This window comes from Sparus aurata, chromosome 15 (genome assembly GCF_900880675.1).
Source record: "Sparus aurata chromosome 15, fSpaAur1.1, whole genome shotgun sequence".
In the NCBI taxonomy this organism is placed as follows: Eukaryota; Metazoa; Chordata; class Actinopteri; order Spariformes; family Sparidae; genus Sparus; species Sparus aurata.
The window spans coordinates 2,029,682-2,055,802 of NC_044201.1; the positions used below are offsets into that span (position 1 = coordinate 2,029,682).

Here is a 26,121-nt window from a genome sequence, read left to right on the forward strand (position 1 = left end):
TATTTCACTGGGTGTGGATGGTTACAAGATGCATGAACTATTACGCTCCCGTACACGTCTTCAGCAGAAACGATTGTCACTGCGCTGTATAATTTTCAGATATTCTTATCAGAAATTCCTCACACAGTGGTGAATGATAAAAGAGAGGCAATCAGTTTATAAAAGTGTTCACAAACGTCCTCTGCTTATCTTGAGAGGTGACAGAGACCAAACACATCATTAGCATTACAGTGCATGTCTTTGTTCTTATATAATATACATCCCAACAGATCCCCCAGCCCCCACGCTCATCTGGACACTGCAGGGCTGTTGAATCAACTAGAGAATACACACTACTGGGTCACATTATGAGTTGCTGTGGTAAAATTCTTGCAAGTTGGAACAGCCAAACTATATTGCAAAAAACCCTTTTAGAAATGTTTAAAAAATCCTTTCAGAAGGGAATCCTACCATTCTCCTTGAAAGGAGCCTCAAATACTTTTCTTCTGAAAACTGGTAAACCAAATAATTAATGCAAACATTTAAGGCCAATTAGTCTTCGTAATGCAGGTGTAAAAGTGTTATATTTTAGCTAGACAGGTTGAAGGTTAATAAAAAAATCATTGAGAAAGATCAGAATGGTTTTATCAGGGGCAGACAAGGCTTACATAATGTCAAAAGGCTTTTGAATATCCTTCATAATCAAAAATGGGAGCCACATACTGCATTGCTGTCAGTAGATGCTGAATATGCCTTCGACACAGTCGAATGGCCCTACCTTTTTGAAATTCTTGCACGCTTTGGCCAAGTAGGGAACTTTTACAAATGGATAAGGCTGCTCTATATAGAACCATATGCAGAAATACAAACTAATTGTAATATCTAAAAAACATCAAGATAAAAAGAGGGTGTAGACATGGAGACTGTTTGCCTGGGAAAATCAATCCCTGCCCTTTAAGATCTGATTAGGCAAGGCAAATTTATCTTTATAGCACAATTCAGACACAATGTAAGTCAAAGTGCTTTACAGGGGCAAACACATTAAAAGACATTAAAAAATAAAATTAAAATACATTATAAACAAGTAGGAAGACAGGCAAAACATTAAAACAAGTTAAGAAATTGGAAAATAAGCTAAAATAGAATAGGATTAAAAGACTACAAAATTAAAGTCACATTGCAGTTCAAAGCCTTGAAATTGCTTCAGTGAAAGCAGTGGCAAACAGAAAGGTCTTCAGCCTTGATTTAAAAGAGTTGGAGCAGACCTGCAGTTTTCTGGGAGTTTGTTCCAGATCTGTGGTTCATAATAATGAACGCTGCTTCTCCATGTTTAGTTCTGACTCCAGAGACTAAAAGCAGACCTGAACCTGACGACCTCAGAAGTCTGGATGGTTCATAACGTAGCAGCAGATTAAATATTTTTTGGCCCTAAACCATTCAGTGCTTTATAACCAACAGCAGGATGTTGACCTCTATTCTTTCACTGACAGTTAGCCAGTGAAAAGATGTAAGAACTGGAGTGATGTGATCAGCATTTGTTGGTTCTTGTTAGGTCTCAAGCAGCAGTGTTCTGAATCAGCTGCATCTGTCTGATGGATTTGAGAGAGCCCTGTGAAGCATTACAGAAGTCGAGTCTGCTGAAGATAAATGCATGGATACCTTTTTTCCAAATCCTGCAGAGACACAAGTCCTATTATCCTGGATATTTCCTACAGCGATAGAAGGCTGACTTTGTAATTGTCTTAATGTGGCTGCTGAAATTCATGACTGAAGATGTTTGGAACGATAAAATTAATCAATTATGTTCTTAAATTATGTAAAAAGGATGAAAATGCCTGAAATAGCTGCTCAATTGAAAATTGTTGACAGTTTCCTTGAATAACTTGGGCGTTCAAATTGTGCCTGGTCTTGACAAATAAGTATAGACAAATAATGCACACATTTTGAATTCTTCAGATTGATTGGCATTAATATCGTTGTCACTAATAGGGGAAATAAACATTCTCAAAATGAAAGCATTTCCTGAACTGGAATGATGATAGTGGAATTGGACTTTCAAATATTCCCAGTAGACTCATTCTTTTCTCCCCACTTGGCAAAGGGCGGCAGAGTTGGATTGGCCCCCATGTCCCTGCTGAGAGTTCAGTCTCAGTACACAGGCTCAAACTCCACCTATTGAGTGACTGAGTTGCCCTAAGAATACAATCACATTTTAAGTTACTTCCTACTTAAACATTAATTCGCTCAGCCTTTCCTGACTTTTATCTTATTTTTGGGAGCTGTATTTCCTTTTTTGTGAGTAGTTGCTTAAATGATTAGTATGTTTCCAAAAGCCAGCACTGCTCCATGGCTGTGAACATCTATGTTTGCTCTATAACGCTGCAGTTTGCCATGGTGGATCGTGTGATCTGTGTTCGACCTCATGGACCGCTTCTGTGTCCATGTGTCCTGTGAGTGCGCATGCAATTATCTTGACTAGTGAAACCTGTGTTGAATTAGTCTGGCTGTGTGAGCTTAGATTGCGCTCTATGGAAGCACTTCAGCCTCGACTGATTAAAGTCCAACCCCTGACTTGAATTAGTAGGCTAATTTAAGTCAGGTCAAAGTCAAAAAAACAAAAACAAAATCCAAGCTGGAAGTTGTCAACCATTTTAAGTATTTAGATTTGATCATTGATTCAATCCTGAAATTTAAAATTCAAATCAAAAAAGTTCACAATTACTTTAAAAGAGGTGCAGCTATGACGTATATGCACACGATGATTTTATTGCATCTATCTTATTGTGCCTCCTCCTGGTCACAGGCCTATATAAGAGCACTAACTACTTTAAATAAGCTCTCCAAGCACTGGACAGAAAACAAACTCATAGCCATGAAAATATTATGGAAAATACAACTAATTGAGCCATGAACTTGTTTTTGTTTAGGAACAGTGTTTGTTAACTGTGTAAGATGGGTTAGCCCCCTGCCCCTTAAACAGTTTTGTCCAACAGCTATATTAAACACTGCCCGACAAAAACTGCTCAAACTCTCTCGTCACTTACAGCAATATTGGAAAGCCATCCTACAAATATTAGAATACATAGATGCCATTTAAAAATGGTTGTGACAATCTCATCATTAAGGTCTTCTGTCCCTCAGCATGAATATCCACACATTTTTGTAAACACTATTTACACAGTTATATGTGCATTGTGTACATGCTCAGGTACACCAGACACAAAACATCATTGTGTTACAACTGGTGCAATACATTTTCTGTCCCTTTTAGAATATACTAGTAAAATGAAATATTTATATGCCACACCTGTCAGGTGGATGGATTATTTTGGCCAAAGTGAAGTGCTCACTAACATGGATGTTAAGACATTTGCTACAAAATCTGAAATAAACAAGCCTTTTTATGCACACAGAAAAAGTCTTGGCACACTGGAAGCCTGTGTACTGCGTGGCAGCTGCATAAGAGAGCTGCTGCAGCTCACTCGTGTTTTTGTGTTCACATAAGCTGTGTGGCACTGTCTACAGGCCTTTGTTTTTTTTTTTTTGCAAGAAATGCACGCATGTCGCGATAGAAGTAGGCAAAACTCTGAATCTCCAGATCACACAATGCAGCAGCAGCCACGCATGACACACGGGTGAGAAGCGCCTCTTATGCATCAGTTGCCCGTCTCTGCCAGAGTAACAAAATGAGAATTTTAGGTGAGCTAGCATGTTCTGACCTGAATAGTTCATTTTTGCATCTTTAATTGCTACTAGCATTTGTAAAACTTGCATTTGATGGTGTCTAAAATGTATCAAATTCACACCCTGTGGCAAGCCGCTATATTTTTGGCAGCCATAACAATTTAAAAATACAGTTTAAGTGGATATCAAAACACAAAGGTAATACTGTCTGACACTGGGTTACCATTGTCAGACAACAACATGTCAGCTATTTGGCAATATTTTACTCTGGATAACCCCATCAGGAAAATGGCTATATGTTCGGTATGCAAGGCTGTAATTGTGAGGGGTGGCACGAGTGTTACCCATTTCAACACCAACAACCTTATAATGCATTTAAAGACGCTTACGCAAAAGAGCACAACAAAATTGCTCTCCCCATACTGTGGGAACAGATTACATGTAGGCTGAAAGACGTACAGGCAGTCAGTTTTACTACTGACATTTGGACATTTGCCAATGTCTTTGCTGAGTCTGTACACTGGGTGGACACAGTCTCGCCATCAGCATTTGCTTGTTGTTAATTGGTATATTTAATTGACAGCCCTATTTTCTACATTTTCCAGTTCTTACTAGTGTTAAATCCATATGCCATCTTTTGATGTGGATTCTTCACAATGTCCTTTTTGTGAAAATGAAAACTAAGACAAAATGAGCATTTCCACTAATTGAATCATATTCCAATCTTAATCTGTCAAAGTAATTGCAATGTGATATTTTTCAACATATTTTGCGGCACTATTGTACATGCCTGAATGCCTCATGATGGAAAATCAAATAAAGTACAATATTTCACAGAGGTTCAATGGTGAGTGCTGAGGTTAGAGCTAATTGAGGACGTGCCAACATTTACATTTGCAAAATTTAAATACACACATGAAAATCCCTCTGCAGGAAACCCAAGCATTCCATGTCTGCCCATGTGCTTGGTACATCATCTTTAAAGAAAGCAAAACTCCAACCAAATTCATTGTGCTCACATAGCATTCACTGAATGCTGGCTTTCCTCATGTCTTTTTTAATCATTGTGACAGACTGCTGAGCAGCACACACAGTTTTATTGTAGATGAATAGAAATTAAATCAACAGGATCAGGTCATATTAAAGAAGGCGAGTGATCCGTCATTTCCAACTAGATGGAGGCTTCTTTCACAATATGCTAGTTTAAGTAGGACAGCTTTGGAAATGATCTGAAGGCAAACATTTTTTTATTTAATTCATTCATTCATTAAGATAAAATAAGATAAGATAAAATAGACACAAAGAAAACACCATTGTGTTTGACCAAACAGCATCGGTTAATTCAATCTGTTGGAAGTACTCCAGTACAATTGAGGCTTCTTGAGTGACAGGTCATTGGCTGTTTTTGATGCTCTCAGTTTAAAAAAAAAAGATTTGGAAACCAATGTTGGCCCATGATCAACCCAAGAAGCTGATCTCACGTGAGTCAGACGCTCCGATCATCTTCTTCTTCACTGCTCTAAAAACACAAGCTGCCAGAGGCAGCAGAGCACAACAATCGGAACAACACTAACTCCAATGGTACGGAACTTCCTTGATGTATAAATTGCACCAAACGTTGCTCCTGTCAACAGCTCCAACTGGGCATTTTTTGAAGCCCCATTCCAGTGTGTTTGGCTTTCCTATCATCCTTCTTGTCAATGTTTTACAATTTCTTTGACAAATAACGCAAGTTTCTACTCACTAAAAGTAGTTAACCTAACTCTAAAATGGAATGGACTACAGTAGAATCTGAGACTTTTATGTCATTGATCAAGCTTGGCTTCTGGTTTTATAATACAGACTGATGTACGTAAGCTCTACACAGAGCTGACACCATTAACTACGCACATTACCCAAGCTGTAGCGAGCATTGATACTTGTATTCTTGCAGTGGTGAGCAGATTGCCAGCTGTACTTTCCCCTTTAAAACACACCGACTCATTCCGCTCACAGCTGTGTCTCTGGGTTAGACAGCATAGGTGTGATCGGCAAAGGACAAAAAAGCAGGAAAATATACGGCTCCACTATGTCTCTCTTTACATTTATTTTGTCCCGTCGCCGGTTGGTAACCAGCAACACTAGGGGGGAAAATTTTGAAAAAAAAAACCCTTTAAATGGTGACTACTGGTGAGATTTAAAAAAAAAAAAATCATTTTCAGAATCAGAAACTAAGACATGAGACAAAACAATGTAGAAGCTGACATTGCTACTTGAAAATATGTTAACTTGTTGAGCATTACAGAACTTTTTTACCATTTTTTTCTTCTTTATTATAGATTTTTTATGGAAACAGAATCTGTTTCAGAAGTCAGTGGGTCACATGACATGAAAGTTATTAAGAATTAGTTTTTTATAATTTCTGCATATTAATATTCATATAAAATAGAGGGAGCACTAAAATACAATAACGATAGCTGTGTCTCATTTGTCCAGTTTACTAATACACTGTGCTGCTGGATTGGAGTCACTGGGTCCCATTACATGGATGATATCGAAAAGACAATGCAATTATTTTGTATTAATATATTTATGCTAAGTAATTTAATGACGGTCCCTAAATCAGTCTCCAGTCATTCAGCGCGTCCTCCTGCTGCTGACACTGGGTGAACCTCAGTAAAGTCGCAGCTGGACCCGAGTGAATATCCGCTGAATATCCAACCTGAAACTAACTTCACCCCTGTTTGATGAGTTGCCTGTTGCAGCCTTTGAATAGGATGACGAGGATTTCAGTCACTCAACTTAAACGGTGCCCTGTTGAAATTTAACAAATAGCAGTAATGACAATAATAATCAATTTCAAGATAACTTAGGGTGTAGTTTTTTTCACTGTGTGCAACTTAAATTCGGCTTTCGCCCGTGATATTAAACCTACAAAAATCATGTCTTTTTTTTTTTTGCAGTGGTGGCACTAAAAATACAGCAGCAGAATGCATATAGGAGAAACACTGACACATCAGATAACCTTCCGCAACGTTTGCAGGCTCTTTGGTGGAGCTCTGCTTTCAATGAAGTTCCGTCGTGACAAATGAATGGACTACTTGAAGAGTGACATGAAGACATGAATCAGAGGTACAAAAAACGTCGACACCGGTGGCTGGTCATTATGTTTCCGAGCCTTGCGCTCCGGATTTCCGGATTTATTCGGAAGAATCACACCCCTGAGACAGAGCAGACAGGCAGAGTGTCTGTAGGAAAGGTTGCCCTACATACAAACCCAGCTTCAATTATTTGGTATTAGCAAGCCAGGGTTTGCCACGGAGCTGCTCAATGAGGGGCAGCCTGCCCTTCAGACATCCGGTCTGTTCGCTCTCCCCCACCCAAAGACTCTCTAGCAGCAGAGAGAGGCTCAAGAGGAGGAGCATAATCCAAGAAGAGCAGCAGCCAGCTGGTCAGGAGGGACTACAACAGCCAATGATTGTAGTGTGTTTACTGCAGACACTACAGGTCACAATCCTCTTTATTAGTACTGCGCTAAGCACCGGAGGAGAAGCCAGAAAATTTGAAGCTTCCAAGCGACCAATCCCATTCCTTGAGGGCCGTGTCGTTGTGACATGCAGTTACAGTTCTGTGGAGGGTGGTGGACACACTGGATGTGTGTGAAGTGCTGCTGCATGGCGCACCCTTCGATTTTCATTTCAGCACCTGCTCTGTGCATTCTCGTAACCTGTTAACATGGATGAAGGGCAGTTTTGTTATGTTTTCTATGCACTCTCTTTATTAGGGCCCGAGCAGGTCATCGACCTGTGAGGTCCCTGTTGTTATTGTGCTGTGAGGTCCCTATTGTAATTGTAAAAATTATTATTAGGGCCCGAGCAGGTCATCGACCTGTGAGGTCCCTATTGAAATTGGAAAAATTATTCTTTTTATTATTCTTCTCTACGTTTGAATGCAATTTTGGATGCCTGAACATATCCAAAAACTCACCAAATTTGGAATAGTTGTCACATCTGGCGAAAATTGCGATCCTGCATTGTCAATGGGCGTGGTCGTGACCTGCGGGCTCTGTAGCGCCCCCTAATGTTCATCCCCGCATCCCACAAGTGCGTAGAAGAACGAAATTCAATACGCAGATTCCTCATGACCAGACGCACAAACAACCCATTTGGACCACTAGTGTCAGTCCAACAGGAAGGCAGGCATTTAGATGTGTGGCGGCGATTTTGTCCAATTCATGCCTACTTTGAAAATTATCTTGTCCTAGAGCTTAAACACCACAGTCTTCAAATTAACTCAGTAATTTTCTTCATGCCTTGAAGAACAAAAGTTATGGAAATCATTCAGCTGCGCCAAACTTTAGTGGGCGGTGCGGTGGAAACCATTTTTTCCTCACGCCATCAAGCATCGAGGCTTTATAACTTCAACATACAATTTCCTATCCACACCAAACTGCTTGTAACTGTAGAGGCTGTCTCCCCGAACAAATCTCAGCATCAATACTTAGTCTGCCATTTTGCTTTTGGCCGCCATGTTGAAATATTGCCAATCTTCGTACTTAAATTATCTCCTCCTACAGATGTAACACCAACGACTTCAAAGTGACTCAGTAGCATCCTCTGACCTTGAAGATGAAAAGTTATGGAAATCTTTATCCTATGTCATACCTGCTGGCCACAGTGGAGCGGGCAATTTGAATCCTTCGCCGTAAAGCATCGTGTCCTCATAACTTATTCATACAATGTCTTATCTCGGCCAAGTCTCTCAGGAATGCAGAGGGAGTCGCCCTGATGAGATCTGTGTAGTCATGGGGTGTGGCCGTGACGCGTGGGCTCTGTAGCGCCCCCTATTGTGATGCCCCGCCTACTACTTGTAACATAGAAGGACGAAAATTGGTACGCAGATTCCTCATGACCGGACGCACAAAAAACCCATTTGGACTCCTAGTGTCAGTCCAACAGGAAGGCAGTCATTTAGATGTGTGGCGGCGTTTTTGTCCAAATCATGCCTACTTTGAAAATTATCTTGTCCTAGAGCTTTAACACCACAGACTTTAAATTAACTCAGGAATTTTCTTCATGCCTCGAAGAACAAAAGTTATGGAAATCATTCAGCTGCGCCAAACCTTAGTGGGCGGGACCATGGAAACCATTTTTTCCTCACGCCGTCAAGCATCGAGGCTTCATAACTTCAACATACAATTTCCTATCCACACCAAACTGCTTGTAACTGTAGAGGCTGGCTCACCGAACAAATCTCAGCATCAATACTAAGTCGGCCATTTTGCTTATGGCCGCCATGTTGAAATATTACCAATCTTCGTACTTTAATTATCTCCTCCTACAGATGTAACACCACCGACTTCAAAGTCACTCAGTAGCATCCTCTGACCTTGAAGATGAAAAGTTATGGATATCTTTATCCTACGTCATACCTGCTGGCCGCAGTGGAGCGGCCAATTCAAATCCTTCACCGTAAAGCATCTTGTCCTCATAACTTCTTTATACAATGTCCTATCTCGGCCAAATCTCTCAGGAATGCAGAGGGAGTCGCCCTGATGAGATCTGTGTGGTCATGGGGCGTGGTCGTGACGTGGGGGCTCTGTAGCGCCCCCTATTGTGATGCCCCGCCTCCTACTTGTACATAGAAGGACGAAAATTGGTACGCAGATTCATCATGACCAGACGCACAAAAAACCCATTTGGATGCATACTCTCAGTCCAACAGGAAGTCAGCCATTTTGATGTGTGGCGGCGTATTAGACAAAATCATGCCTACTTTGAAAACTATCTTGTCCTAGAGCTTAAACACCAGAGTCTTCACATTCACTCAGTTGCATCTTCATGCCTTGAAGAACAAAAGTTATGGAAATCATTCAGCTATGTCATACCTGGTGGGCGTGACGGCGGACGCCATTTTTCCCCTTTACGGTCAAGCATCAGATCCTTATAACTTCCACATGCAATGCCCCATCTCCACAAAATTCCTCATAAATGTAGACAGCCTTGCCCTGAATACATCTAGACATTCATTCAAAGTCGGCCCTTTTGAATTTGGCGGCCTTTATGAAATATTGCCCAACATCATACTTTCACGTCTTTCTCCTACAGATTGGACACCACAGACTTCACAGTCAGTCAGTATGCTCCTCGGACCATGCCAAAGACACGCTAGGAAAATCTTTATCCTACGTCATACCTGCTGCCAGTTGCGGTGCCCGCCATTAAAATTATTCGTCATGAAGCATCGTGTCCTAATAACTTCTTCATACTATTTCCTATCTCGGCCAAATCTCTCAGGAATCGAAAGGGAGTCGCCATGAATAGATCTGTGCATCAATACTGTGTCATATCCATAGCGCCACCCACTGGACACATGACTTAAGTTTTATCTCAGTCAATTTGGGCTTCCTACATGCACGTATATGAACACAATTTGACATGCATGTGTGTGATGACAAGACGGACAAAAAACTAATTTAGACCCATACTTTAAATCCAACAGGAAGTGCTCAACGTGGATTAGAAGCACTTCAAAATATAGTGTGAGTGATACAAGTCATCCACTAGATGGCATTGTTGTCTTTCAAGTCACATGTATCCTATCTGAATAACCTCTGAATAATTCCATTCCCTTCCAGGAAGTCGGCCTCATATTTATCAGATTTTATTGAAACTTCAAAATGTGGCAGCATGCACTTCATGGAATAAAAACTAGCAAACAAAGCTCAAATTAGCTCAAAAGCTAGACATTGATAGACAGCCATGAATATATTTTTGAAAGAAGGCATTTCTGTGGATTGCTGGAAGTTGTTCTGACTTCACCTGAAAGCGCTTAATACTGGCAGAGGCAACACACCGCGTTACAAACACACGGTGGGAGAAGACGCTGATATTCACCCCCCACGTGCACTGTCCCAAATGCAGGCAGTTGCCGCCTCCGTAAACAATGACCAAGCAATGGGGCTTCAGCCGCAGCGCGTTTGGACGGCAGCCTGCCCCGACATGCGTGTGGACTGCGAGGGCCCGTTCATCCCTGCTAGCAGTTTTAATTTCATTTGTTTCTCCCTCCCACTGTTTTGCTTGTTTAACAGGGGTAAAAGAAAATCAAATCATCGTATTTATTGACAATTATCAAAGACACACTCCATGTAAACAGATCGGGTAGGCAGGAGCCGAATGTGAAACAAAAACATGCAAGTGAGCAGCAATAGCAGCTCAGCAATGCAGCTGCCACACACAGGCATCAAGCATCCTGCTTGGCCAGCCTGTTAGAAACTCTGGCTGGAGTGGGGGTCTAAAGTGATGCTGCTTATGGGACCTCTGTGTAAGAAGTTCTAGAATGGCAAATACTTTCATGTTTGAAGCTACTGTGGAGACGGACGTTTTATTTAAACCTTAACAAAGCATTCCCAACATTTTTGGGTTCTGGGTTGTAAGGCTCTTTTCATGTTCATTGAGGACAACTGAGTCATGAATCCCATTGTGAGGCATGAAAAACCCCAAAAAGAAAGCAGAACTCAACTGCTGAGTGTCAGCTGACACATCCTAACCTGATTCATCCATATCTAACATTTTCACAGTGAACTGTCGCAGAAATAAACACTAAACACACATGCCCACTTTGACATTTCTTAAGCATTTGGGAACTGGCAATAAACGTATCTTCGTAGTTATTCCTGAAACTAGCCTTGAGCTGCTACCCCCGAGCTGCTAGCCTCAAGCAGAGATGATATCTGGAATCACACTTCAGAGGGGTTCAGTTTGATTTATTTCAAATGATTTATTACCCACAAAACCCCCCTGACTCACTGGATCAAAAACCCACCAAATAAAACGTCTCATCTGGATTTTGTCTCCAATGGGAAAGGGTGCAACTCATTTATTTGCAGATCAAATGACAATAGTCACAGATATTTATTGGCTACTGTTCTGATTGGTAATACTTGGTACTGAGTACTCGCTGGTACTTGACACCCAGGTAGACACATTTATTTTTGCCCCTTTTGCAGTGCTCTATGAAGTTAAGGATTTAAAAATCATAGTATTTATTTCCTATATGATAATAAATACTTTCCCCCATCTCCATCTGTCTCTGTCCAAGCAGTGCTTAGACATTTTTCAGTCAGCATTGAGTTTTTTTGAAAGAGAGGCTGAAGAAAAAGATATAAAAAAAAGAAAAACTATAACTGCAAGCAGTTATGAACGGGGGCCAAGCCCCCCCGCGCTACTCGGACCCCGCGAACCGCAGAGCCCACAGAAGTTGGCCCAAAGGATGGCGGCTCAGGGCAAAAGTGAAGACACAGGCCAACGTCTGAGCTGTGGTATTCGCTGTAATGGGAAGTGTACCGGAAGAGCAAAAGGCTGAATGTGTGCCGATTTGGATTTGTTGTAGTAAGCCACGCCCACATTGACCAGTAATGACCACCTTCAAGATATGGCCTCAGGATTGGCCCTACATCATACCGACCAAATTTAGTAAAAAACGGCGTAGCCGTTCAAGAGAAATAAACTTCCCATCTTATTAGCGCTCCCTAGTGGCCAAAATTTGCTAAATTCGGCTCATCTCTTCCCAGTGTCATGGCAACCAAGGAACTCAAATTTGGTGTTAATAGCATTTAGTTTGACCGAGATATCAAACAGTTTACATTTTTATAGCTAGCTACAGAAATGTGTTTGTTAATAATCTGCGTATTTTTTGACCGAGCCAAATTCTTTTGATAACTTTAGATCAGGTCCAGCTGAAGAGTGTACGTGCCAAGCGCCAACAAAATGTGCAGCAGAAGTGGGCGTGTCCTATGTCAGAAAACCCAGCTGTATTCACAGAACATATGGATATAAGGTTTGTGAATGTGTTATTTAAAATGTGGAAGTTCCAGGCAAAAACGTGATTGCATCCATTATAGCGCCCCCTAGTGGAGTACATGTGCAATTTTTGGTATGGAAGAACTGCGCCCTATTCTATCTGTACCACGCCCACATTGACCAGTCATGACCACCTTCAAGATATGGCGTCAGGATTGGCCCTACATCATACCGACCAAATGTCGTAAAAATCGGTGTAGCCGTTCAAGAGATATAAACTTCCCATATGTTTAGCGCCCCCTAGTGGCCAAAATTCGCCAAATTCGGCTCATCCCTTCCCAGTGTCATCGCAACCAAGGATCTCAAATTTGGTGTTAATAGCATTCAGTTTGACCGAGATATGAAACAGTTTCCATTTTCATAGCTAGCTACAGAAATAATTAGAGCATTTTTGACCGAGCAAAATTCCTTTGATAACTTTAGATCAGGTCGAGCTGAAGAGTGTACGTGCCAAGTTTCACACAGATCGGACAAAATCCCAAGGAGGAGTTCGAAAAAGTAGGTTTTCCAGTTTTTGCGATTTTGCGTAAAAACGTTCTAACCGCAAGTGGGCGGGGCCAATCACAAAGTGATTCACCTCATTCAGGGCATCTGGGGATACAAGGTTGTTGAATGTGCGATATACGGTGTGGGAGTTATAGGCAAAAATGCGTTGGCCTAGGTTATAGCGCCCCCTGCAGGCGGATATTTGTCGTTTTTTGTGTCTGAGATATTCGCAGGAGTCTGGACCAACCCTCCAAATTGCACCACCCTCCCTTGCACGGTTTAGCCTGCAGCACCACTTTTAGCTGGAGAAAAATAAAAATAAAAATCTTTACAATTACAATAGGGTTCCTAGCACCGCTGGTCCTAGGAAACGCGTAAGCCCCTCGGGCTTGGCCCCCTAAAAAAAAGTAACCAACTCAAAGCTCCAAAGAACTACTTGCATACCAAAGAAGACCAAGGAGTCCTGACTGTCATGGACTCACAGTCACTGACCTTAACCCCATTGAACATTATCGGAGGCACTTCACAGACTGAGAAAGCCAAGCCTTCTATCAAGCTTTGTGGAACACCGTCAGATCAAGCTAGGATAAAATGAAAAAACTTGTGGAGTCCATGCTGTCATTAAAGCATAAGGGGGACTAGCCAAAGATATTCTGAAATGCATGGACATTTTTCTAAGGATTAAAGTTTTTACTCAAATTGTTAGGCTGAAGCTAGTTGTCACAACTTTCAGACCCTAATGCACATTTACATGCAAATGTTGCTGTAAAAATTATGATTATGAAAATTATGAACAATGATTACCACTAATGTACTGAGTTGGAAGACTTCTTTTAGATTTTAGGATGGGCAAATAAATACAAACTAAAATATTATTACAAAAGAATCCCCCAAAAATGTTTAAACGATACACTGATGTTATGAAATCTAATCTTAAAAATAAGGCACACAAATGGAAAACATTATGTTTAAACAGAAGTCTTTTTCGATGCCTCACCTAGGCAGATGTGACTTAGTTTGATATATTTTTCATCTCTTCTTTGCTGTGCAGAACTGTCAATGGGATGGGCTTATTGTCCTTTCACTATCAATTACTACGTTTATTTTCTTTCTTATAACTTTATAATAACTCTTAAATAAATATTTCAGTGTACAGCTTCTGTAACATAAATAAGTCTTATTTCTATACATTTAAAGATATATTTGCTTTTATCAACACATTTGGGTACACTTGAGGGCTGGCTCGCCTATCCTGTGTCAATTTTGAGCATCAAGTGTGCCCATCCTCAGAAATGAATGCTATGCATATGCAAAATTCAATATGTACATGAATGATGGGAGCGGTGTAGCACTAGTATGGGGGTGGGACACAGTCGAGAGGAGTCAGTAAACATGTCAGCAGCAACAGGGACAACAAGCTAATTTGTGTCATGAAGTGGTATCCTCTGGTAACACACGATGTGTATAATGTGAACAAAGATATTCACTAAGCAGCCAGTTGACTACACAAACAAACATGCGGTTCAGAGACAAATATATCTCTGGCCCAACCCATTGGAGCATTGAGGTGCAGTGGAGATACCAGGGCTGGGCGCACTCAGCAACTAAAGATTGGAAAATTTCTCATCTGGACATTTAACTGCTCATTATACAACTATGTACAAGGAATCATGAAGACTAAAGTGAAGTTAATAAGAGGGCCAACTGATTTGGACAATGGTCCCTACACGTACATCTCGTCCAGATAATGTCCTGTAAAGTTCTACTCCTTTTGTCTTTTTAGTATTCAGGAAATACAAATGTCTTTGAGTTCAGAAAATATTCCACTGATTCTTGTAATCTGATTTTTTTCTGTCTATGAACTACATGATTGATGGTCTTACCTCATTGTGGGGCAGCCCGGCAGCAGAAAAAATCGGAATTTTCTGTCCTCTGGCAATGCTGTTCATGCCATCGATGGCAGAGATGCCAGTCTGGATCATCTCCTCTGGGTAGATACGGCACTGAGGATTAATGGGCTGACCTGAAAAACACAGAACGGGGAAGAGAAATCTATATTCATAACATACAGTTATATTCAGTACAATGTACTGAACTTGTTCGCTGTATTTAACCGATCCCTGACGAGCAGTTGATAGTCACCATGTAGTGCCAGGGGACTCCAGTTCTAGGCCAGTGCAAGGATACTAACTAAATATACATGTTTTTGATGGTGGGGTTAACCTTTAAATGCAAACTATAGGGGGCCCTCTTCCAGCCAGGATTCAGACCTTCTTGCTGTAAGGGGACAGTGCTTACTACTTGGTTTGGGAAGCATTCACATTTGAATCAATGCCGGTACCCTTTTCTGGTACTTAAAGCTCTCTCTAATAGAAAAAGTAATTTCAGTTGTAACAAGTTGGACATTCACTTTAATATAATATACATGATTCATATTTTCAGTGACAAGGTCATCCGTCAGTCTTTCTAAGTTTGATTTCCGTTGTACCTTGCTGTGCTGCATATAAATCTGGTAAATAAAAGTACTTTATAAAGTAAACTGCAACATTTGTGCTGGCACACAACATCTTGACTGTATTTTAAACCGACTTGGAATCATGAGTTTGCATTTTGACTCCTTGAGCTTGCTGTAGCAGCTCAAATTTAAATGGCACACAGTTTTATTTTAAGTGTGTCAAATAAAATGTATTGTTTGTAAATATACTTTTATCTCATACTGATACTAACCTCTATGAATGGGAATACACATTATTTGTTAGCATTGAGCTAGTTGGCAAAGTGCTTGCTATACGAAATCGATTTAGGAATGAAAGAATTCATACATACCGTACACGTATTGTTACTTTCATACCACGATTTTCGGACATATTAATAAACATACTGTTTTAGTAAACTAGACAGCATTTGGCTAAGGAATTTTGAACACAGTCAGTGGCTGAGTTTTGAGGAGACGTCTCACTCCTAGCCCTTTTCACACAGACAGGCTGCATTTTCACTGTAACGAAGGTTGCCTTTACGCCGCCTTTGTTTTTTCACACTGAACCAAACAAACAGTGCCGGCATAAAGCTGCTCCACTTTCATTTCATACAGAATGTCGCCGTTACAGAGCCAAATGAGGCGTGATGGCCCATGTCATTATGAGATCAGCGTGTTTGTTTGTTTTGTTTTTTTACACGTTTTCCCAGATTTCCACCTGTTAATCAAAATATGTGTCAGCCGACTGTTTATGTGATCATATGGATGCAGTTATAATGTGTTGTGAGGACGCTCTCTGACTCTTACTCATGGGGGGTTGCTGTTTTCTGGGGGAAAGTTCACTGAAGCCTCAGTCAGGAGGCCTGGCTCGTGCTACCAAGGACACCGTTTTTCAGGCAGAAATCTGACGCAAAGTTGGTAGGACACATGACACTCTTCCAAGTGTAAATTTAATAATGTTTTCCTCATTTAAGATGCTAAAGACACTACCTGCTACCACATCACTGTTGTTTGGTCGAGCAAGGTTAAGATGAGTATTTGGTACAGATAATGAACTTTTGAATACAGTAACTAGTAGTGTCTAGTTTTAGCCAGAATTCACACAGTGTCTGTATGGCCAATATGTAGCTAGTAGATGAAATTTCCTCACGTTTCTACAAGGTATAGTAATTAAATGATCGTACAAGAACTCTGCTACATCAGAAAAATAACTGATTGAGTAACTGAATGAATAACTGAATGAGATTAAACGAGTCCGGACCGAGTCTGTTCGGGTCTGAGGAGATCCAGAGACACGCGGACAACAAAGTAGAATCGGAATCTGTGGATGTTCGTGTGTAGCTAGCCGCTAGCTAGCAGCTAGCGGCTAGCTACACGGCCCACCTCCTGAGGTGACGGACCAGAAGCATCGGCACGTCCAAAACCGGACCTAGGGTAAATAATGTCCGCCGCGCTTTTTCGCGAACATCGCCGTCACGTTTGCTTTGTTTCTGGTGCAGGAAGAAACGGTAAAAACAGGCTTTTGTCACGAAAGTGTCCAAGCAGCAAGTTTGGTTGTTGAGGAACAGGAAGTTGTGGGAGGGACCTAGGCGGATGATTGACATGCAACGACGGTTAAATGTAAATAGTTACATATAACTTTGTAAATGTTTTAAATGTATGCACAGATTTAGATAAACAACAATTTATATTTGCATTATAAGTAAAACAAAAAAAAAAAAAAATGGATTGTTAAACATATTTGTGGTTAAAAAAATCAAACTTTTTCTACTCGGATTTCATGTTTTTTTGTGATTTTAGGTCCATTGTGTTAATACAGTATGTCAAAATAAAAAAAATAACTGTACAGTCACACATGTGAGGTTGTGCTGAAAATAATGACACCAAGTAAATAGCTTTTAAGATTAAATATAATGGCAAAATCAAAAATGGTCAAAAACAGCCAATTATACCCTGGAATATCAGATTTCACAACAAACCTAAATATCCCTGACGCCCCACCTTCAAACACAGCCTCATTTGGCCATCCATGAAAAAGCTCCTTAACCTCCCACTTTTTTATAGGAATACACTTTTCTTACGGGCACTGCACTAGTTTTTTTTTAAAGCACAGGTTAGGTTATATAATATCTGACCTTTGTTCACAATGTACCACACTACATTGTAAAATTTAAAACATTTATTAACAATATACTGTAACAATAACTTATATCTTCAGTCAATTGGAAACTTAAAATAACCTGCCATCTAGTTTCTGCAGAGCTGGCTTTTTTGTCGACAACGCAAACGTTATCAACAGACCTCACTGGAAATCCAAAATTCTTCCACACCGGCGACTTCAGTGAAAGAGGAGGGGGTTCAAGTTCTGTCTGTGGGTCTCCTTAATCTGCAGTTGCCATTGTTGTACGAGTGGCTTAGCCCCTTTCAGGAGTAGGGCGGTGCGTAAGGTGTGAGGGGCAAGCGAGAGTGAGGGAGCATGCGTACATGCGGACAGTGAATGAATGGGAGAGGACGGAGAAGTGAAAGGAGTAGCGACAGCAATAAAGTGTACAATATAGTCTGCAGTTTGGCTGTGAATAAAGGTGACGGCTAGATACAGCAAAGCTCCCTGTTATTGTTTCCTGACCAGCTAAACACGTGATTTTCCCTGGAGGAAATCATCTCCTCTGTGCTTCCCGACCACGGTCCGGGAGCTGTACAGGAATGGTGTAACACCATCCTATTGTTTGGCTGTCTGTAGCTAATAGCTACTGGCTTAGCTAGTATCTAAGTAAGATGAGGTTGACTCGCAGCACTTCAACACGTGTATTTTTTTCCGCTTGGCAAGCCGCCCGGACGTGACATAGGGGCGTGGCATCGACGATTCCATTTTTTAATTCGAAGTTTGAGATTGTTACTTAATTTCGGTTGATTTCAATTTAAAATCCTTATTTCCAATTATCAGTTCTAGATCAATTTAGGCTTTTCTGTTCCATATCATTGCTGGAAATGCAAAGATGTGAAATGTACTGCTAAACTGGAAACTGAACTGCATTATCTAGAGAAGCTAAGAACTGGATGTGACCAGACATCTGCTGCCTAATTCACTACTTAACAGTTTTTATGCATCAGTGTAACTAGCACATTTTGGCCTGTACCAAAGTGTTGACCATAAATAGACATACAGTTTGGTCCAGAAATTAAGAAATTGACTCAATTTTCATAATTTTGGCCCTGTACACTACCACAATGTATTTGAAATTAAATAATTGTGATGAAATTGAAGTGCAGACTTTCAGCTTTAATTTAAGGGTATTTACATCAAAATTGGGGGAAGGGTTTAGGAAAAACAAAAACTCATACATAGTTCCCCCATTTTAAGGAACCTAAAGTAATTGGACAGCCAAAGTCAAAAGCTGTTTCATGAGCAGGTGTGGGCTGTTCCCTAGTTAATTCATCATCAAAAAGCAGGTAAAAGGTCTGGAGTTGATTTCAGGTTTCATTTTCATTTGGAAGCTGTTGCTGCGAATCCACAACATGCAGTCCAAGGAGCTCTCAGTGCAAGTGAAACAGGCTACGAAACAAGACAAAATCCATCAGAGAGATAGCAGAAACATTACGAGTGGTCAAAAAAACAGTCTGGTATATTTTGAGAAAAAAGGAACCAGTGTTTCGCAGGGAATCAGACTTTTACTGTGGCAGCAGCTGTCCAGCTGGGGTGCCATAGAGCATGCACAATCGAGTTTCCTTCCACATTAGCTTTGAGCTAATTTGGATTGGGATCAAATTTAATCGGGCGGTTCTTCTAGACTCTCCACATTTTATTGGACAGATTTGCGCCAATTCTGACAGTAAAACAAGTCATTTTGCGTGGATCCGGCACCAAGGATCCCTCACCCAACAGCTACAGACAGTTGCTCTCACTTCACACCTGATGAAGACCCTGGAGCGGCTGGTCTTCGTCCATCTGCACCCTCTGTTGGGTCCTTTTATGGACCCACTCCAGTTTGCCTATCAACCCAGCATCGGACTGGATGATGCCATCATCTTCCTCCTGAACAGATCACTCTCTCACCTGGAGAAGCCTGGAAGCACTGTGAGGATCATGTTCTTTGATTCCTCCACTGCTTTTAACACCATTCAGCCTGCACTTTTGGGGGACAAGCTGGTGCTCACAAGGGTGAACCAACACCTCACATCCTGTATCCCCGATTACCCCACCAACTATCAACAGTATGTGAGGACTCTGGACCACATGTCGGACACAATAATCTGCAGTACAGGGGCTCCACAGGGAACAGTCCTGGCCCCTTTTCTTTTCATCCTGTACTAGTGTTGCTCGGTAAACCGATACTAGAAAGGTACCGCGGTACCCATCCATTAAGAACAATACTTTTTCACGTTTTATTAGTATCGGTACTTTATGAACTTTGTGCGACAGCAGTGCAGCGTGTCTGTGTGCAGCCCCTCTCTGCTTCCTCACTGCCTGCAGCCAGAGTGGGCGTGGTTTCACAGTGACAGACAGTCACAGAGCAGAGCGAGACAGACGTGTTGGCTCCCTTTGTCATTACGGATTTAAAGCATCGCTTACAGACGGGCTTTGTGGTGTCCGTGGGCTTGCCTTTACTGTCAGCAACGTAAGGGCAAGCCCACCATGCGTCTGCTTTTTCAACAAGCCTAGGACGGTCGGCAGGAGCACTCATGCCACTTTCAGCTGACAGACATCAGAGAGTTCAAAGAGCTGCAGGTTAGCGATAGATGACTTTGTGGATCTACTCCAAAGAGTAGATACTAAGCAAGATAGTTATCTAGTTTACCTCAGCACTCGCGACACCCGACCCAGCTAGGATTTAGGAGTGGTGGGCCGCCACTCCTAAATCCTAGAGGAAACACTGATTTTATTTATTTATTTATATATATTTATATATATTTATATAGATATATAGATATATATAGAGATATAGATATATAGATATAGATATATAGATATAGAGAGATAGATATATAGATATAGAGAGATAGATATATATCTATCTCTCTCTATCTCTCTATCTCTATCTCTCTATATCTATCTATCTATATACTGTGTAGATAGATAGATCTATATCTATATCTATATCTCTATATCTCTATCTATCTATCTATAGATATTGATAGATATAGATAGATACATAGACACATACATACATACACCTGATGAATGATCAGATCATGTGTCTCAAATTGCTTATTCCTATCAGCATACTTGATTTTCTTTTTTAATGCAGAATTCAATCCAAGTGGCCTAGAAATCACCCTTGAAAACTACAGAAAGACAACAGGTTACTGAGGTCATACCCATGATGTCCAGGTAATCCTCAGCCAGAACACTGGGCCCACGGTCGATGGGTTTTCCAGAGCCATTGAACACACGACCTGAAAGAGGAAGATGTTGTCCTTTCAGCCAATTAGGAATCAAGTCTGTCATTTAATAAGTAACTTATAGTTTACCTGTAAGTTCAATTAAAAAATAATTACTAAGAAACAGATCAAATGAAAATTATTAGATGACACTTCCAACCACATCTGATCTATTGTGTTTTCTGTGAGACTCTAAACAGATAAGAGTGGCTCTAATGGCTCTTGTCGAGTCTACAAGTAACTAGTACAAGTAATTATAAATTCATGGACGTGATTAGTGACACTTCAAAAACAAAAGCAGGTTTGCTTTCTACCGCTATTCAAATATATCTAACCTTGTGCTGTACTGAGATAATCACACTGATTAAGACATTCAAAAACATTCGGAAAAAAGGTTTTGATTCAGTGCCATTTTGCCTTTACCGTTTTATGAAAACATAACTAAAATGAGAATAATGAGGAGAATGCAGTTTAACTCTAAACAGCATTCAACTTGCTTTAAAAAATAGATATATTTGTGTCACAACGACAAACTAATCCAGAGCTCTGTTTTCTTCATCAGTGTTAAACTGCATTGTGGAGGTGAGCGTGGTCGGGGCACGGCTGCAGGAGGAGAGAGAGGTTGAGAGCGCTCAGGAGAGCAGAGCCAGGTGAGTGATTGACAGAGCTGGCACCCAGTTACTAATCACTCACTCCCTATAAATGCAGTAGCGGCTGGACCTCGGATGGCAGAGGAGTGGGAGACGCGCTGGAGAGCAGTCTGACAGCAGTACGGCAGAGGAGAGCAGGAGGAAGAGCCGAGACGCACGTGCCGCGTTTGGCCCCGTAACTGTATAATTGTGTGGGTTAAAATAATAAAAGAGCCCTAAACCCCAGCACGGTGTATGTGTGCATGTGTGTAGGCAGGTGGTTCGTGCATAAAGACCCCACGGTAGCCTGGGAAAGGGCTACATGCATTATTATCACTAAATTTGGATTAAATATGCAGTGAAAAATGTAGTTCATAATACCCAGCATGTCCTCTGATACTGGGGTACGCAGGATATCACCAGTAAACTCGCAGGCTGTCTTCTTGGCATCAATACCAGATGTTCCCTCAAAAACCTGAACACACAGAGACATGGAAAACCATTAAGAAAAACAAATTTCAAGACAGTTTTGCTATTGAAAGAAATTGGTCTCCAAATGGCCACAGATGTGTACAACATAAACTACAAAAGAAAAATGTTATCATGTATACAACCATAGTTGCCAACTCTCCCGATTCACGCGGGAGACTCCCGATTTTTAACCCTATCTCCCTCGATGCTCCCGGTCAGTAATTTCTCCCGTTAATCTCCCGATTTTACAGTAAAGGAAGACACAAGTAAGATTGTGTCCCTATATTTGTTGCAGTATCTGGCAACCCTGGCCTGCCTGTGTGGATGAGCAGGTGTGTGAATGTTCCTGATAAATCCCGCAATCCGGCTTTTCCGACCTGAAAATGAGGCTCTCGTGAATCATGCAAATCCGTTTTTCTTTTTTTTTTTGGGGGGGGGGGGGGGCGTTGCGCAAGGCACGGTCGGTCAGGTATTGATAAACATAATGACATTTGATTTTGATGATGACGTGATTTTTGTTGGTTTAATATCACGAGCGAATGGGGAATTTAAGTTGCACACAGTGAAAGCACCACACCCCAAGTTATCTTGAAATCGATTATTATTGTCATTACTGCTATTTGTACCGTTGAAGTTGAGTGACTGAAATCCTCGTCATCCTATTCAAAGGCTGCAACAGGCGACTCATCGAACCGGGGTGAAGTTAGTTTCAGTTTGGATATTCTGTGGATATCGGATTCCAGCTGAGACTTTACTGAGGTTCTCCCAGTGTCAGCAGCAGGAGGACGGTCAGCTCACCTCTCAGAGCCTCGCGCTGAATCACTGAGACTGATCTAGGGACCGTCATTAAATTACTTAGCATAAATATATTAATACAAAATAACTGCTGTTTTTTAGAATATCTTTCATGTCATGTGACCCAGTGACTCCAAACCAGCTGCAGATTGTATCAGTAAACTGGACGAGTAAGACACCTATTGTTATTGTATTTTAGTGCTTCCTCTATTTAATATGAATATTAATATGCAGAAATTATGATGAATTATTATGATAAATATTATGAATTATTTCTCAATAGCTTCCATGGCATGTGGCTCACTGACTTCTGAAATGCTCAGGATGTTAACATATTTTCAAGCAGCAATGTCAGCTTCTACACTATTTTGTCTCATGTCTTAGATTCTGATTCTGAAATTCTGAAAATGATTTTCTTTCAAAAATCTCACGAGTAGGTGAGATTTAAAGGGTCATTTTTCAAAAATTTTTCCGGGGGAGCATGCCCCCAGACCCCCCTAGTGTTGCTAGGTTATCAACTCAGAGCACAGCTGCTATAAAAAAAAATTAGGGGAAACACTGTTCTAAGAATTTTGGACATGTGTGGTTTAAAATACAAGGCAAGAAATTATGGCAAATAAATCGCACACCTGGCGAAGGAACCTTGTTACTTGGGCCTATACACCGATGAAAAAAATCTCCCTATTTTTCACAACCCAATGTTGGCAAGTATGTACAATGATTTATATGTCATTTTGGATACCACTCAATAAAATTTTCTTTAAAGGAAGAAATACAATGAATCTGTTTTGCAGTTGTGTAACTTGAGTGTAGTTCTGTGTATTTATGATAAAAGTATTATAATCCCAGTGTAAAATATGGGATTTAACCCAACACTCAGTGTAGCCAGTGACATAGCAAAAACAAGTAGCAGTTTTCTCCTTTGTGTGAGCCATGAAACTGCTCAGCATGCAGCACTGTTTTTTGCCAAGACAAACGTTAGTCTGACAGCACCATGGATAGATTAAGTAAAGACACTAGGCAACATCTGAGCTCCAGATGTCAGAAACTTACATTATCAACGTTTTCCAAACATTTCTAAATGAACTCACACACTTCTGTTGTTTTTTTAAATCCGTTTTAAAAAATGGATGAGGATCTGACTCAAGCCAGGGATTTTTGCCAATACTGGGCCAACATCAATACTGAATATCAGATTGGTGCATCCCTATTACACACACGCACACACACACACACTCTATTAACTGTTGATGTTGTTTTTTGTCCCTGCCTCCAGCAGCTGGAACCGCCTCACTCGTGACCTCGCTCGAGGGTCGGAGGGTGATGCGCCGCGGAAACACTGTCGGCGCTGCAGAGGTTGGTAGCCAATCTCTGACACACCACTCTTTCGGAGACTGTAAAGCACTCTCCTCCGGGGAGAGAGGGGGGTTCAGTGTCAATGTTTTACCCCCTCGTGTCTAGCTGGGGAGCGGATGGGCCGCAGTTATGTCTATGTTTATATCAGACAAAAATGTACCATGCAGTCCCAGAAACAATGGCACTTTGTCAGCTTAACTATGGTTACACTATTTTATAACTAAACAGATTGTGTGCCTTTGTTTACATTTCAATTCGAACTAGAACTTCCTAGAGGAAAGATTTATAATTTAAGATTATTTTTTGGAATTTAAAAATTATCGACAGGTTCTCGAATGAATTATTTGTATATTACTACTTATTACTGAATCAATATCGAAGCATTTAAATCAATGTTGATTTGAATTGCGACCTAAAGAATCAACATCTTAACAACACCCAGCCCTATTCATCTGTTTATTTTGTTCATTTTTGCAAATCTATACAATTGGCCAGTGATTATTTTGTATTTATAGTTCACTGTTGAATGTGTGCACTTTCATTTGCACTTAAAGATAATTAAGTTGCACACAATTTTTAAAATGTTGTTTTGTACATACATACAACTGTATTTACTGTTTATTTCTGTAAATACAGAGCATTGTTTGTGCAATGTAAGGGTTTAAAGAACTGGAAATAAATACTATCAATGTTTTTGACTTATTTGTAGTCCCCTTTGTAATCAATGGTAAAGCAAGCGTATCCGTCCATGTTAAAAAATATCTGAAGGTAAACTGATTCACTGTTTATCTCTCTGTTGCTCTTCATTTGTAGAGCCAAGATAATTTTTTTTGTTGAACACTCCTGGATGGGGATGATGTTCCCTGTAGCTGTTACATTTGGTTATGCAATGTAACATTTGAGTAATATTTGTTTAAAGACCCTCAAACCATAGGCTCAAAAGGTGCCTGTTGGTGGACAATTATGGATTCTTCTCACCTGAACAACTGCTTTGCTTCCAATCACCTCCAGGACTTGCCCACTCCTCTTGGTGCCATCGGGCAGGGTCAGGTGGACAATCTCAGCATATCTTGGGAACTAGATCAAAGAGATTTCACAACAGCCACACAAATATTACATTGGTATGATTAATAAAAGGGTACATCTGGATTTATGAGCAGTGATTTATTGCATCAGACTGGTAGTTTGTCGAGTGATCCCTTAAAATATCTAAAAAAATAATAGACAACAAGATGGAGGAGCCACCAGGAGAAATGTGTGGTTCAGTATGATGCCCAAGGACACTGCCACATACAGACTGCAAGGTCCGGGGGTCAAACCAATGACCCTCTGATTAGTGGATGACCCACTCAACCTCCTGAGTCATAGCCTAAGCTTACAGTATCTGGTTTTCAGAGGCAGTCTTACTAAAAGTACTAACATGTTAGACACTGTTTGGCTTCAAAGATCTAACATGTTCAAAGTGGTATGGCTGTAAGGCATAACGTTTTATAAAAATAGAACTTCTTAGCATCCTCACCTTTACATTATCCAGGATCACCAAGGGCCCATTTACACCTGACACAGTAGAGTAGGCTAGAAGAGAAGAGAGTTCCATAATTAATTCAACAGGCCACTGGACAGGAAAATAACACTGGTAACACTGACAAACCCCCCATTTCTTTGAGCAGCTGAAAGCCAACATGTGAATAAGTAGACCTCCTTACAGCCAAAACTGTTAATAATCACAAGCTGACCTTTCACGGTGAGATTTAAATATCTTTCACACACTTTCAGGCCTAAATGTCAAAGGCAGGCAAATGTCAGGAAAATGCATGAAATTCACTTGTGCACATATGGGGAGTACTATTACAAGCATGCGATTTGTTCTGCTGATTAGAGGAAATAGTCTGTGGCCTTCCTCAGCATTAAACAGTAACTGCAGGACGATGTACTTCTGAACATACTAGAAAACAGAGCAGACAAATCAAACATGCTACCAAAAACACTGCGGTTGATAGATGTTGATAATATTGTTAGAAATGCT

The 26,121-nt window shown here is 40.7% G+C and overlaps 1 protein-coding gene across 1 annotated transcript in view; it reads right to left on the bottom strand.

Moving 5' to 3' along the window:
- atp6v1ba (ATPase, H+ transporting, lysosomal, V1 subunit B, member a) overlaps positions 1 to 26,121 on the bottom strand; it is a 93,561-nt gene that overhangs the window by 32,213 nt on the left and 35,227 nt on the right. The window contains exons 2-6 of the mRNA XM_030441747.1: positions 25,615 to 25,670; positions 25,074 to 25,172; positions 21,855 to 21,948; positions 20,782 to 20,859; positions 14,873 to 15,012 (exon numbers count right to left, since the gene is read on the bottom strand). Of these exons, the coding sequence (XP_030297607.1) occupies positions 14,873 to 15,012; positions 20,782 to 20,859; positions 21,855 to 21,948; positions 25,074 to 25,172; positions 25,615 to 25,670 (467 nt within the window). The remainder of the gene's footprint in view (positions 1 to 14,872; positions 15,013 to 20,781; positions 20,860 to 21,854; positions 21,949 to 25,073; positions 25,173 to 25,614; positions 25,671 to 26,121) is intronic.